The sequence below is a fragment of the Ochotona princeps genome, chromosome 18 (assembly GCF_030435755.1).
Source record: "Ochotona princeps isolate mOchPri1 chromosome 18, mOchPri1.hap1, whole genome shotgun sequence".
Taxonomy (NCBI): domain Eukaryota; kingdom Metazoa; phylum Chordata; class Mammalia; order Lagomorpha; family Ochotonidae; genus Ochotona; species Ochotona princeps.
The window spans coordinates 474,060-489,059 of record NC_080849.1 but is presented as its reverse complement, the minus strand read 5'-3'; the positions used below and the strand labels follow the sequence as shown (position 1 = coordinate 489,059).

Genomic DNA, 15,000 nt, shown 5'->3' with positions numbered 1-15,000 from the left:
GACTCGAGTTACTTGTTTTCCTTGGCACCTCAGGAACAAAAAGAGAGATTGCCATTGAAAATCTGAGATAACTGATGTGTAGGCAGCTGTGCCTGTCTCTGGCACCAGACTCTGCCTCTTGGCCACCAAGACATGACTGATGCCAGACCCCATGTGTCCGCACTCAGGGCCATGGGGTGGCTTCCCACAACCCAGTGTCTGTGGGCCTATGTGGGTGACAAGAACCCCACTCCCACTCAGCCCAACCTCTGCCGGGTGTCCCAGCGCACTCACACCTGCCTGCTCTCCTTGCCCTGCAGGAAGGGAGGCAGGCCTCACTGGCCGCAGACTTCTCCATTACCCAGTTCCGGCACATCGGCAGGCTGCTCGTGGTGCATGGCCGGAACAGCTACAAGCGCTCAGCTGCCCTCGGCCAGTTTGTCATGCACCGTGGCCTCATCATCTCCACCATGCAGGTACGCCCACCCTTTGAGGCGCTCTAGGGGGCGCTGCCCACAAGGCCCACCGAGGCGCCCACGCAGGCAGCAGGATCCTGGTCCCCAGCGGCTGCTGTCTTACTGATCCACGCCATTCTCTTTTTGCAGGCTGTGTTTTCTTCCGTCTTCTACTTCGCGTCCGTTCCCTTGTACCAGGGCTTCCTCATGGTGGGGTAGGTTCCCTTCACTACTTCCTGCTCCTTTGGGCCTTTTAGAGGAGAGCTTTCATTTTGAGGCGCGTGTGTCTGCTACTCAGTGATGATCGGGGTAGTTCCTCATTACCAATGTCAGCGTTGGGCTGCACGGTGTTCCGCTTGAGCATGTCATGGCAGTCCATGCACCAGGCGGTTTCTCACTTGGTTCATCATGAAGAGGCCGTCATTTGTGTCAAAAACACCGTCAGGGCTAAGGTTTACAAATGGTCCCACCACAAAGCCAGGCCAGGGCATGCTGGGCCCTTGTCACCCCAGAGGCTGCCCTGACCAGTAGTGTCATGACCCCTGGACACAGGTGCTCCACGTGAGCAGAGAGGTTGGCCGAAGTTTGGGTGATGTCCCACACTCCAGATGGGCCTCAGGGTCGCACATGGCCACCACCAGAATGGTGGGCTGTTCACAGCTGTCGTCAGATGTTGAAGCAGTTCTGTCAAGGCGAGGATACTGGTGTTTCCTCTCTGCACATCCGGTTGCTTGCGCACAAATATGTAAGTAGCGTGGCTGTTGGTGTGGCCTGAGAATAGCCGTGCTGGCTAGCCGGTCTTGCTGAGCTCCCACATGGAACAGACCAACAGCCATGAGCCTCCCAGAGAAGGACTCACCACTCAGCATGGGCACTGACAACGTACCGTCCACCTGTCCCAGGCCACCAGCTCCTGCTCCCCCCCAGGAAATGTCGCTGTCATCACAGGGGCTTCCTGTCTGCTCCATCACACCCAGCACACAGTAGGAGACATAGTTCTTGGCTGGCACTTGGTCATCTCCATGTGTGCAGTCTCTACATCTCCTTGCTAGCGACCTGTGTATCTGAGAGCGTGTGAGCTACAACTGTCAGATGGTTTCTTCAGGGAGCCGAGCAGGACCGCAGTCTCCCTAGCCATGGAGCTCTGGGGGAAGTGCAGTCAGGGGTGCATTTATGCTTCCAGCCGGAGAAACTTGAACATGTGATCAGCGGACGTGAGCGTCTGTGGCCACAAGGACTGTAGTGATTCAGCTCTGAGCAGCCTCCTGGGAACCTTGGGAAGGTAAAGAGTGAGGCACGGACCACGTGCGCCTCATCAGGATGACGCTGAACTCTTCAAGGACCAGGGATGCGTAGGCTGCCACTTGGGCCACCCACACTCCCTGTCCCAGGGCCAGGACTCAGTCCCAGCTCCACTCTGAGTCCGAGCTTTTTGCTGATGCAGACCCTGGAAGGCAGTACTTGATGGTGCAAGTGATTGGTCCCTGCCACTCACGTGGGAGTTCCTGGATGGAGTTCCAGCTGCCAGGTTCAGCCCTGGCCAACCCAGCCAATGAACCAGTAGATGGAAGCTCTCATCCTGTCTCTCTGCCTCCCAAATCAATAGAAAAATGTGGTTTGAAAATATGCAAAAATACAATTGAGATTAAACAGAAAGGCATATGGGGAGGTCATATTAATTATGCAAGTATCTGGGGCCTGGTGCAATGGCTTAGTGGCTAAATCTTTGCTCTGCATGAGCTGGATCCCGTATGGGCGCCAGTTCTAATCCCAGCAGCTCCACTTCCCATCCAGCTCCCTGCTTGTGGCCTGTGAAAGCATCAGAGGACGGCCCAAGGCCTTGGGACTCTGCAATCATATGGGTAGCCAAGAAGAGGTTTCTAGCACCTGGCTTCAAATCAGCTTAGCTCTGGACATTGTGGCCACTTGGGAAGTGAACCAGCAGACAGATCTTTCTCTGTGTCTAGCCTTCTCTGTGTAAATCTGCCTTTCTAATAAAAGGAAAAGAAATCTTTAAAAAAAAAATGATGCAAATACCGGTTTGGTTTTGGAATTTTTAATGGCCTTCTCGAAGGTTTTACGTTAGGAGGACGGCCAGCGGGCTCATGGGGATCGTGTCACCCCATTAGCTACCAGCAGATGTCACTGTAAGTACAGCCTACGTTGCCCAGCTGCCCAGCTGTCCTAGGAGAGCTCCAGAACTCAGCCTCACCCAGCATGTCTGCGCAATCTGCCTCGATGCTCATAGCTGTGTTTCTGATACCCAAAGCAAGAGAAATCCAGATGGGCACTAATGAGTGGATGGAAGTCCAAGCCGGATTATAGGATTACATCCATTGCGAAATACAAGCTACAGTTCAAAGAGCCCAGGACACGTAAAGCAGGGTGGGCAAGTCTCGGACACCCCATGCCCCGAGAGCGTGTACCTCTGTCCCTGTGCCACGAGAGCCTGTTTACATGGGAGGCCACGTCCCTCTGCTGCTGCAGGGCCACAGGAGTCTGCCGGGCTGTGCAGGTCACAGGTCACCAGTGTGTTCTACTACAATAGTGGCCCCGCATGATCCCTTGCAGTGGTGCTCACGAACCACACATGGGACAAGTGAAGCCCCACGCATGGTGCCCGGACTCCTGCTGGCATCGTGCTGGCATGCACGGTGGCTGACCCTGTTAAGTTACTGAATTCCAAGGCAGAGGGAAGAGTTCTTCCAAGAAAATCAACCCAAGTGGGCCCAGCATAATGGCTCAGTGGTCCCATATGGGTGCCAGGATCCCATATGGGTGCTGGTTCGTGTCGTGGCTGCTCCACTTCCCACCCAGCTCTTTGCTTGTGGCCTGGGAAGACAGTAGAGGATGGCCCAAAGCCTTGGGCCCCTGCACCCGCGTGGGAGACCCGGAAGAAGCTCCAGGCTCTGGCTTCAGATCAGCACAGCTCCAGCCGTTGCAGCTTCTTGGGGAGTGAACCAGTGGACAGAGGATATTTTCTCTCTATCTCTCCTTCTCTCCATAAATGTGATGTGCCTTTCCAATAAAAGTAAATAAACCTTTTAAAAAATGAAATAGAAGTAACTGAAGAGTTGGACCAACTTTGAGAATTTTATGCAGATTTAACCTAGCGCAGAAGATGAAGCTGAGTTCAAAGTCCGAAGGAGCAGAACATTGTTTGATTCACTCTTTGGCCACAAGACCTGAGCATGTTGATCTTGTGACTCGGAATTCCCCTGTGGAGTGTGGCCCTTGGCTGTCCATGTGCCCTGGGTCTGCAGGACAGCCCGACATCCTGGTCCTGGTCCTGGCTCTCTGCCTCTAAGTGGGTGAAGATAGAATTCCTGAAACCCAGGTAGCTTCTGACAAGAGGCCCAGATGTTCTCCCTTTTCCTTCAGCCCAGAGGAGAGACTTCGCACACTCGGAGCCCACAGATCCAGTGAGCTGTAACACCAGCGCAGCCCTCGGTGCCCTCAACTGCAGCCTGTGGCAGCCAGCCTGCCACTGTCCCGACCTCAGCACCCACAGGGGGAGGGCCTGTGCCCATCTTCCTCAGTGGAGCAGCATCAGGAGCCACCAGTGAAGTGCACAGGTGTGTGCCAGTCAGCCCAAGACCACAGAAGCCCCTAACATGGCGGAGACAGGGACTCAAGGGCAGACCAGAGCGGCAGGTGTCCTAGAGATGGGGAGTGAGTGCAGTGAGCAGGCCCAGCAGAGGAGAGGCGACCAAGGAAGGACAAGGCAGCAAACACCTGGACATGGGGCCGGTGCAGATGTGGCTGCTCCACACCCATCCATCTGCCCGCTTATATCCTAGAGAACAGTGGAGGACAGCCCGGGTCCATGGCCTGCCTGTACCCATGAGGGGGACCTGGCTTCAGACTCACCCAGCTTGCCATCGCAGCCATTTGGGAAGCAAAACAGCAGACAGAACACCTCTCTGTCTCTCAGTAATCCTGACTTTCAAGTAAAATAAATAAAAATCTTAAGAGAGAAAAAAAAAACACAAACCAATGAGCTGAACATGGCCACTGGTCCACTGACAACCCTCTGCACTGCCAGTAGAGGGCTCCTCTGAGACCCCACGGACATTCCCAGTGTCACCCTGCCACCTGTGCTGGGGGCAGCAGTGCAGTGCGGACACACTAGGGAATTGCCTCATGGTGTGGGCAGATTCTGTTGGGTTATCAGTCACGGATCCTGAAAGCAAAGCAAGACACCCCCCTACCCCATTTCACCCGGCATGTCGTGTCCAAAGGAAATAAAAACTTACTTCACCCAGAAATGTGCACAGTGTATGTCTGGTAGCAGTTTTAGTTCAAATAAGCAAAAGCTGGGAACAGCTCATGAATAAATGGCTCAACAAACTACAGTTCCCATGGCCATGAGAAGCAACAGGTGGACACAGCTGTCTCCAGAAGGTGACAGGGTGACTCATGAGATGTGATGAATGGACTGCTGGTGGGAAGGTGAGGAGGCAGCCAAGAGGGCATTGGGTGGGCCCTGCGTGCCCGCTGGGGGTAAGGTCTCCACTGCATGGCAGTGCACAGGCATCTGGGAGTTAGACATTTCATCAGAAATGGTCCACCGTGTACATTGTGGCTTTCCTGTCCCTGAGTCTCGGGCAGGAGGAGGAATAGGAAGTCGCCAGGGAGTGGGTGCGGCCTGTGATGCTGGGCAGGCCCCTGGGAGCACTTGGTGCTGGGCAAGGGAGGGGCCACATGCCCCTGGGAGCGCTCCGGTTTGGTCTGGTGGAGATTTGACCCCCAGAGTTAAGAGGTCCCTTCAGCCCTCACCATGCACTGACTCACCTGCTTCCTGTCTGCTTTGTCAGGTACGCCACCATCTATACCATGTTCCCCGTATTCTCCTTGGTGCTGGACCAGGACGTAAAGCCGGAGATGGCCATGCTGTACCCGGAACTCTACAAGGACCTAACCAAGGTATGCGCCACCGAGCGGGGAGGGCGTCCCCGGACGGCTTCCTCAACAGGTACTGTCTGTCCACATATTTCCTATTTCTCATTATTTTTTGGCAATTTCCTTTTTCATTAAACTTAAAAAGGGCTTTTCTCCCATGAGAAAAAGGTCTCTCGGTTGCTGGCAGTGCCCTGTAGGAGATCAGAGGAGAGGGCTCCAGGCCATGGGTGTGAGTTTAGTGAAGAGGCTCACCTGTCAACTGTAGGCCAGAGCCCCCCTACAACAGACCGTTGGGTTCGCTGCCTCCAGAAAACCTGCTGCCACTGGCGGTCTGGAATGTTCCTGAAGACGGGTGTGGTTTGTCATGGTTTACGTGGAAGCGTGTTCTAGAGTGCGTAGCACGTAGGCCGCACATGGAGGAAGCTTCCTGTCTCCAGACAGACTGTGCCCGAGCCCACGTGAGGGCCAGCACTGGCTCACCTCTTGAGGCTGGCTGGCCTGCAGTCGGCAGCGCTGAGTCTCGGGGCCTCCCACGGGGCACGGTGAAGGGGAGCTGGCTCAGGCACTGCAGCCCCTGACTGTGAGCCCACAGGGAGGTGCTGAGCGAGGCAGGGCCGCTTGTGTCGTGTGCCAGTAAAGGACATAGTCAAGTAGATCTCAGAGTTCCTTGAGAAAACCTAACCGGAACCCCAAAAATTTGGTTTACCAGTGTCATGTAAAATGAGGTGTGAGTATCAATGTCATGATGAAAATTTCATAAACATCGGGAGAGGTCATCCTGAGTTATACTTATTACAACCACAAGAGTTTTTGGTTTAACAACCTGCAGCACTGAATCCATTGTGATATGGTAAAGTGGGGTGCATCAGACCCCAAAAGCCTCAGGGAGCTGTGGCAGGTCATCACCGGCTGACATACATCCCACATCTGGAAGCTTAACAGTGCTTCCTGAGATACCTCCCACAGGAACAGGAAACGCCAGGCCACGCGGAGCCAGAGCCCGGTGCCCCAGCAGCCAAGGCTCCTGCCAGCGAGCCAGCAGGCAGGGACCTTTGCACACATGACTGTGACCCCTCCATGGCGACAGCATCAGCGTGGCGGGCAGAGTGCCTGAGTTCCCGCCTCTGTTGAAGGGTGACTGTGGGAGCTAAGCATGCTCCATGGACCCCGGGTCAGGATGCCATGCGCACCTTTTGTGTCAGGGGCTCAGCTGCCCAGACTGCAACTACACGTCTAGATCACCAAAGGCAGCTAGCCCACGGCAGTAGCTGTGCAGAACTCGGCCCTGGTGCTTTGCATTCGTGTGGGGCGCCTGGCTGAGGCCATGTGGACGGCAGCACCGTGTGTCCCGCCCCAGGGCCAGAGGCTGCTCAGTGAGCTTGGAGAGGGTCTTTCCCGGCATATAGTCCCTGCTATCAGCAGGCTTGCGTTCTATGGAGAAGAAAGTGTGGTGGCCGCTGGCCTGGCCATCCCAGGCCCAGTGTGTCCACAGTTGCTGTGTGCATGGTTGTCTGACAAGGAGGGGATGGAGGTCACCAGGAGCCTCAAAGTATCCCATCTTTAAATGTGTATCTGACCACACATCCTCATAGACATAAGACAAGCCCATGCCCTCTGTCCCTCCCACCTGGGCACAGTGTCTGTCGAGTAGACAAACTCCAGGGAAGGAGTATGCTAAGTATGCTACCAAAGCAACATGTCCTTGTGTTTCCTAAAATCGGATTTTATTCCAAAAAGAAAGTGGCGCATTTGCAGCAATGGGATCTATATGTTTCTCTTGTGATGCTCGGGGTGCTCTGAGTTAAGGCATGAACTTATAACGAACTCAGCCACCAGGGCAGGAGCCAGCCCACTCACCTCTTCTGGCTCAGTTGACCTGACCAGGGCTGTGGCCCTGCGTGTAGTCACCAGGTCGCGGCCTGCGTCAGGACCTGACCAGGGCTGTGCGAATTGAAGATGTCAAGCCCCAGTGGCGCCACAGCTGCTCCTCAAAACCCTTGAGACAAGCACCTTCTGTTTTCTCTAGAATGTCAAAATCATGGTGTCTTCTGAAATAGACTTTTATGTCCTTATGTGACTTTAAAAATAATAGTTATTAAGGCAAGCAGTGGAAATTAAGGACCTGGATTTTAGAAGGGGATAAAAATACTGCTGCAGATCATGTAATTGTCTACATAGAAAATTCGAGAGAATCAGCAAAACAGGACAAAACCCTCATAGTCTGCTAAGTTTAATAAGGGTGTGGGATGGGCCCGGTGCCGTGGCCTAGCAGCTAAGGTCCTCGCCATGAACGCGCCGGGATCCTATATGGGCACCGGTTCTAATCCTGGCAGCTCCACTTCCCATCCAGCTCCCTGCTTGTGGCCTGGGAATGCAGTTGAGGATGGGCCCAAAGCTTTGGGACCCTGCACCCGTGTGGGAGACCCGGAAGGGATTCCTGGTTTCTGACTTCGGATTGGCGCGGCACCGACCGTTGCGGTCACTTGGGGAGTGAATCATCGGACAGAAGATCTTCCTCTCTGTCTCTCCTCTCTGTATACATAAAAATAAATAAATCTTTAAAAAAAATGAGGGGATGCAATAGTTGGATCTGGAAAAAAAAAAAAGCCATTACTTACAATAGCCAAAAAAGTGAAATCTTTTGGTATCCCTCTGAGAACACACCTACACAAGGTACGACATGAGAACTTGACCGGGACAGACGCTGCGGATCCAGACGTGCGAAAAGGCGTTGCCCCATTTCAAGACTTGGGCAAGCGTCATTGTCAGAGGTAGACAAAAAAAACAGTGGGACCAAGCGCAGAGCCCAGAAGCCCTGCTTCCCTCTGGCATGCATGAAGGGATACCAAAGGCAAGGAGAGTGGGGCAGGCCGTGATGTCCTGACAGCTGGCTGCCTCGGCCCTTGTGTGAACTCTGGGAAAGTCTTCAACCTTTAGAACAAAGCACAGGGAGAAGTGCGGACCCTGGGCTTGGGGGGCCTGGGCTCAAAGGCAGGAAGCAGCCTGTTGGGGATTACCTGTCACAGGCTTAGAGTACACTTACGGTGTAGGACTCGGGTCCAGAACATGTGAAGAAATTGCCGAATTCAGCAAACAGACAGCCCAGCTGATGCCACAGCAGAGAGGGTGTGCAGCTGGCACAGAAACACTGAAGATGCAATTCCTCAGGAGACTGCAGGACACAAGGACCCACAAGCTACAGCAACCCACGTCTAGGGCAAGGTGGGATGTGTAGGCTCACAAGGCCTGGCGTGCAGAACACTGCCATCTCCTCAGAACACAGCTGACAGTTAGAGCCAGCTAGATATTAGCTATGTGACCCAGTAACGCTCTCCACAGATGTTTATGGCAGCCTGGTCAAAATTGCCCCAAACCGGGAACAGGTGTCCTCAGGCCGGTGAACACACGCAGGCCCGAGGAGCCTCACGGCTTCCTGTGAGCCCCGGAGCACAGGAAAGTCCCGCGTCATGGGGAAGGCAGACGTGGTCAGATTGCACTGAGTCCTAAGCTGCACAACCCCGTGGGCAGAGAGAAGGTCAGCGGGTGGGAAGGATGGGGGTTCGGGAGCATGGCGGGATAGGGAAGGAGAGGCAGGTGGCTGATGTGAACAGAGCTGTCCCTCCGGCACTGTGGGCTGTGCACCCTGTACACCACCACACAGTGAGCCCAGGGACAGGCTTCACCGTGGGTGGCTGGGCACCCTGTACACCACACCCACAGTGAGCTCAGGGAAGAGAAATGCCCGCAGGGCAGGGAGGAAAGAAGCTATACCCGGACCACAGACTCTGTCCCTCAGCGTCCTTCCCACAGGAAATGACCCAGCACTGAAAGCCGGTGCATGTATCGGAGCTGCTGAGGATGGAGATGTGGGGCAGGCCTCAGCTGGTGTAGATATCCCAGATGTGCTGTGCACAGCTCAGAGAGCACCCACGCCCCAGGTGAGCCCACGTGGTATCCGGCGTCCATCCCCTACCCCAGCATGTACCTGGAGCCCATGTGCTGCCAGAAAGTGAGGTGCTGCTCAGGAACAGAGCGGTGAGGAGTGTGGACCAAGATACAGTAATGCCCCAGCCACCAGAATCAGCCTCAGTGAGCTCCATGGCCAATATAGGAAGAAATTGGGCAAAAAACAACTGACAGTCAGGTTAGATCATAGAAAAAAAATAAGCTAGACCTGCATGAGCGGTGTGCTGATGTGAAGGAAGAAAAGCCTCCCCACATGAGATGGCACACTGGCAGATACGCACAGCAAGAAGCAGGATCACAAGTAGAGGAGTAAAGACTAGGCCCAGGCCCTCCCCCGTGCAGTGAGGCACTAGGCCCAGGCCCTCCCCCGTGCAGTGCAGGGACCCAAGCAGTGGCTCTGTCCAGTGCACCACAACCCCAACCGTACCCCCCCAGACACAAGGCACAGCCAGAACCACACACTCATGCTTCATGTCACAGGGCCAAGTGAACACGTAGCCTGTTCGTGTGGAGCTCTTTTTGGACAGGCATCCCTGCAGCCTATCTAGGCTTCTCGGCATCGAGCAGTATCAGTAAGCCCCCCTTGAGCAATGTCCTGTGCAGTCTCCGAGTAAGCCATGACATGGGAGACCAGGGGAGACCAAGGAACTAACAGACGGCTCCACGAGGACTGAAGGTCAAGCAGCACATCTGGAGAAAGGATATTTGTGGGCAAGTGGTAACCCACACACAGCTCTCAGGGCTTGCTGCCCATATGGGCATGGCCCGGGCCAACCAAGCTCCCCATGCCACGCTGCCATGTGCCTTGGTCTAACAGGTTTCTTATCTGGGACTCTAGCTGCATGTGGTTCCACATGTGACCCAGGCTTGTTGTTGGAGGATGCAAAGAGGAGCACCTTCTGGGAGGAGTCAGAGAAGGCACACGGAGGACTCAGGAGCACCTTCTGGGAGGAGTCAGAAGGCACACGGAAGACTCAGGAGTACCTTCTGGGAGGAGTCAGAAGGCACACAGAGGACTCAGGAGCACCTTCTGGGAGGAGTCAGAGAAGGCACACAGAGGCCACCCTGGGAAAATCCTGAACGATGAGAGCCGCAGCTACAGCAGCTGGGATCGCCTGGGACAGGCCTGAGACCTAGCACCCACACGGGAGACGTGGGTGGAACTCCTGGTTGCTGGCCTATGTCACACCAGCCCTGACCATTGCTGGGCTTTGAAGAGTGAGCCAGCAGCTGGGGGTGGCTACCCTGCCTTTCAAGTGAATAATCTTTTTTGTGGAAGTGGATGAGAAATGTAATTAAAGCATAAACATGAAACACATTAACTTTACTTCTCAATGCAGGCTGCACCAATTCAAGACCCTTTTGTAAACAGTGGGATCACCGCTAGTCGATCTCTATGGACTTGAGGGTCCGGAAAACCCACACCCTCTAGATTCTTGAAGATTAGGGAACAAGAGTCGGGGCTGCAACGTGGGTGCCAAGTGCTTGCTTGGCAGCTCAGTCCCACTGCGCTCGCTGGGTACGAGGAGCAGCGGGAGCCTGCCTGTGCTGTAGAAAGGGCTGCTGAAGCATTGGCCGACTCCCCAAAGTGTCCTCCTGACACCCAGGGCACCGGCGACTGGTGCATGCCTTGTGGTGACTGGCCAGGTCCCGTGGCGTGGCCGTGGCTCAGTGCCTCGTCTGCGGGGCTGTCCATTCTCCTGAGAATGGCTCCTGTCCATGGCCAGGTACAGCATGCGCCAAGCGCAGAATGTGGACTGAAGCAGTTGAGTGCCCCAGGTGCTGGCTGTCGTATCTGCAGAATGTGGGCTGAAGCAATTGAGTGCCCCGGGTGCTGGCTGTTGTATCCGCAGAATGTGGGCTGAAGCAGTTGAGTGCCCCGGGTGCTGGCTGTCGTATCCGCAGCTGCTCGTCCATGTGCAGTTAGGACACAGATTGCTGGAGTTCACACTTCAGTTTTGTTTCGCCAATTCTCTTTTTGACAAGTGTTTGAGAGAGCAATGGAGAGCTCTCCCAGTGTTTAACTCAACCACCAGCACTGGCCAGGCCAAGGCCCAGAGCCAGGAACTCCTGCCAGGTCTCCCAACTGGGGCAAGGGCTGAAGCTCTTGGTTCATCGCCTGCCTTCCCCAGGACATTAGAAAGCAGCACCCTTGGGATGCTGGCACCACAGGCAGTGCCTTAGTGCACTGTAGCACAGCTTCGGCTCCTGTCCCAGGTCTTCTCCACTCAGCCCTGGTAAGCTGCTGACTCCTCCAGGGCACTGTCCCCCAAGCCTTCCCAGTGTCGGGGTCCTCACTGCACTGCCCCGTCCACCATCATCCTGCGACTCGGATGGGGGTTCCTAGTCCTGTTCAGACGTGGAACAAGCTCAAGTTCTTAAGTACAAAAAGTTTGGAAACCTGCATTCACTTTTTTCAGGCCCCCACAGCACAGTGCCCATCCACCTGTCTGTGACCAGGTGCCAATACACATGTACAGTCGTGTTAGCATGTCAGGGTCCTATCAAGTGTGTCACCCTGCACTAACCCAGCCTGGGGACACATGTGGGTGTGTCATCACTACAGTAACTGCACTCTTTTCTGTGCCCTAGGGAAGAGCCCTGTCCTTTAAGACCTTCCTCGTCTGGGTTCTGATCAGTATTTACCAAGGTAAGATGGCCCTGTCACCACCAGGGGGCTAGAGCTAGCATTTCCTAGGGAACTCCCACACCATATCTTTCTTCTTTGGGGTGAAAACAGGACTTAAGGAGGTGGGATTGTGTCCCAGAAGTCATGAACTGTGTGTGCATGGTGCCCAAGGGCACAGTAGCATGCAGTTGGCAGACGGCCCACTGGAGATACGGTACGTTCCCAGGAGCTGAACTGCAGAGGCCTCCCCGGTGTTGGTCCTGCTACAATCCCAGCCCAGGGTCTAAGTAAATCACTCGTCAGCATGAGACAGGTGTGTGCTTGCTCCTGGTTCGCTTCACTGCCCAAACGCCCCCAGCATCTGGGACTGAAGCAGAACAGAGCCAGCAGCTGGAAGTGCCATCCAGCTCTCCCAAGTGGGTCAGCGATCTGAGGGCCTGAGCCTGCTGCTTCCCAGCGTGCTTGTCAGCAGGAGGCTGGTGTAGGGAACGGAGGTGGGACTCAACCAAGACACTCGGATGCCATGTGTAGATGCTCCAGGTAGTATCAGATGACTGCCCTGGGAGATACTGTGTGACGGCGCCTCACACAGTGCCCGACAACAGCAAGATACTGTGTGAGCGTGCCCCACGCAGTTCCAGATGACCATAGTACTATGTGAGGGCGCCCCACGCAGTGCCAGATGACCACAAGATACTATGTGAGGGCGCCCCACACGGTGCCAGATGACCAAAAGATACTGCGTGAGGGCGCCCCACACGGTGCCAGATGACCAAAAGATACTGCGTGAGGGCGCCCCACACGGTGCCAGATGACCAAAAGATACTGCGTGAGGGCGCCCCACGCAGTGCCAGATGACCACAAGATACTATGTGAGGGCGCCCCACACGGTGCCAGATGACCACAAGATACTATGTGAGAGTGCCCCACACAGTGCCAGATGACCACAGGTACTATGTGAGAGTGCCCCACACGGTGCCAGATGACCATAAGATACTGCATGAGCGTGCCCCACACGGTGCCAGATGACCATAAGATACTGCGTGAGCGTGCCCCACACGGTGCCAGATGACCATAAGATACTGTGTGAGAGTGCCCCACACGGTGCCAGATGACCATAAGATACTGTGTGAGAGTTCCCCACACAGTGCCAGATGACCATAAGATACTATGTGAGGGCGCCCCACACGGTGCCAGATGACCACAAGATACTATGTGAGAGTGCCCCACACGGTGCCAGATGACCACAGGTACTATGAGAGTGCCCCACACGGTGCCAGATGACCATAAGATAGTGCGTGAGCGTGCCCCACACGGTGCCAGATGACCATAAGATACTGTGTGAGAGTGCCCCACACAGTGCCAGATGACCACAGGTACTATGTGAGAGTGCCCCACACGGTGCCAGATGACCGTAAGATACTGCATGAGGGCGCCCCACACAGTGCCAGATGACCACAAGATACTGTGTGAGGGCGCCCCACACGGTGCCAGATGACCAAAAGATACTGCGTGAGGGCGCCCCACACAGTGCCAGATGACCAAAAGATACTGCGTGAGGGCGCTCCACACAGTGCCAGATGACCACAGGTACTATGTGAGGGCACCCCGCGTAGTGCCAGATAACTCGCATATGGTGCCAGATGTCTGTGAGATACTGTGTGATGGCGCCCCATGTGGTACTAGATGACCACAAGATACTGTGTGAGGGCATCCCACATGATCCCTGGCATCTGTGGGTGTTATCAGTGAGTTGGCTGCCAATGTGCCGGCTGCCGCCCAGCCCCACCCTGTGTTGTCCCAGGTGGCATCCTCATGTACGGGGCCCTCGTGCTCTTCGAGTCCGAGTTCGTGCACGTGGTGGCCATCTCCTTCACGGCACTCATCCTCACAGAGCTGCTGATGGTGGCCCTGACTGTCCGCACGTGGCACTGGCTCATGGTCGTGGCCGAGCTCCTCAGCCTGGGCTGCTACGTGGCCTCGCTGGCCTTTCTCAACGAGTACTTTGGTAAGTTGCTGGGACTTTCTGAGTGTTTGTGGATTAGTGAGTTAACAGCCTTTCTATTGTTACGACAGCACATTGTCTTAAGCCACAGGTCTCAGAAAAATGAATGTCAAAGTTATTTTTGTGGAAAGATAAAATTCCTTGCAGTGATTTGTAACAATAAGGTTTTTACTTTCTCAACCTCTGCAAAGTTGTTCAAGTTGCTAATTTCCCAGAATCCTGCAGAGGCACAGCTCCTTTGCCTGCAGCAGGTGGGACTGCGCCTCTCCCGCTGCTTTCCCAGACGGCCATGCTCTTCCTGCTGTCAGTGTTGGGCAGGGGCCCCGGGCTCGAGTTCCCTGCTGGCCAGACGGCCCAGCCACAGAACATCTCAGCCACACATAGGCCTCTGGCCCATGCCAAACCTGGCTGTAGTTTCACACTCTGGGCCCAGTGCCACCTGCAGCTTTCCTGGGCCTTTTTACTGCCAACAGGGAAGCTCTGCATATGGCAGAAGCCCATACAGCCACACCTTGAGGTTTTAAAATCTGGGCTCAGAGGAGGCAGCTGCTCAGAGGGCCAGGGCAGACGTGGCCTCAGGGTCTTCCAGCCTCCTGGTCAGAGTCGCTGGGAGGAAGCAGAGTCTCTCATCCTCGGCCCAAGCTGCCTGAGTGTCAAGTGGGTGCCCCTGCCTGAGTTTCCAATGCCAGGGCCAGGGCAGTGCAGCGGCTCCGTGGATGTTGGCCTGCGGGGCTAGTGCAGGCTGGCTCTGAGAGGAGTTCTCCCTGGGCTGGGTGTGCAGGAGGTCTGGGTGTTGAGCCGTATACATCCTGACCTCTGGCTCAGCCGAGAGCTGCAGGGAAAGCCCAGCAGTGCACAGGGCACACAAGGAATGGCCGTTCGCAGGTCCCAGTGTCTCAGCATTCAAATATATGCACACGGCTCATCTCATCTGTCAGCATGCTCCGTCTTCCATGTGAGCCGCACATGCCTCCCCCACCCCCCGTATGGAAGGCACACGGTGCCCCTCCTGTGCGTTGCCTGCAGCAGTGGCCAGCTCCTCGCCAGCTTTTCCCAGAAAGAAT

The 15,000-nt window shown here is 55.2% G+C and overlaps 1 protein-coding gene and 1 long non-coding RNA gene across 5 annotated transcripts in view; both read left to right on the top strand.

Annotated features, from left to right (window-relative positions):
- Positions 1-15,000, top strand: part of ATP9B (ATPase phospholipid transporting 9B (putative)) — a 198,368-nt gene that overhangs the window by 182,471 nt on the left and 897 nt on the right. For 3 of the 4 annotated variants that reach the window (XM_058677155.1, XM_058677156.1, XM_058677154.1), the window contains 5 exons: positions 300-455; positions 585-649; positions 5,252-5,360; positions 11,895-11,952; positions 13,736-13,939. In XM_058677155.1, the coding sequence (XP_058533138.1) occupies positions 300-455; positions 585-649; positions 5,252-5,360; positions 11,895-11,952; positions 13,736-13,939 (592 nt within the window). The remainder of the gene's footprint in view (positions 1-299; positions 456-584; positions 650-5,251; positions 5,361-11,894; positions 11,953-13,735; positions 13,940-15,000) is intronic. The other variant, XM_058677157.1, reaches the window with a different exon arrangement.
- LOC131482556 (uncharacterized) lies at positions 691-2,459 on the top strand. Its single transcript, XR_009247101.1, has 2 exons — positions 691-1,907; positions 1,969-2,459. It is a non-coding gene; the product is annotated as an uncharacterized LOC131482556 (long non-coding RNA).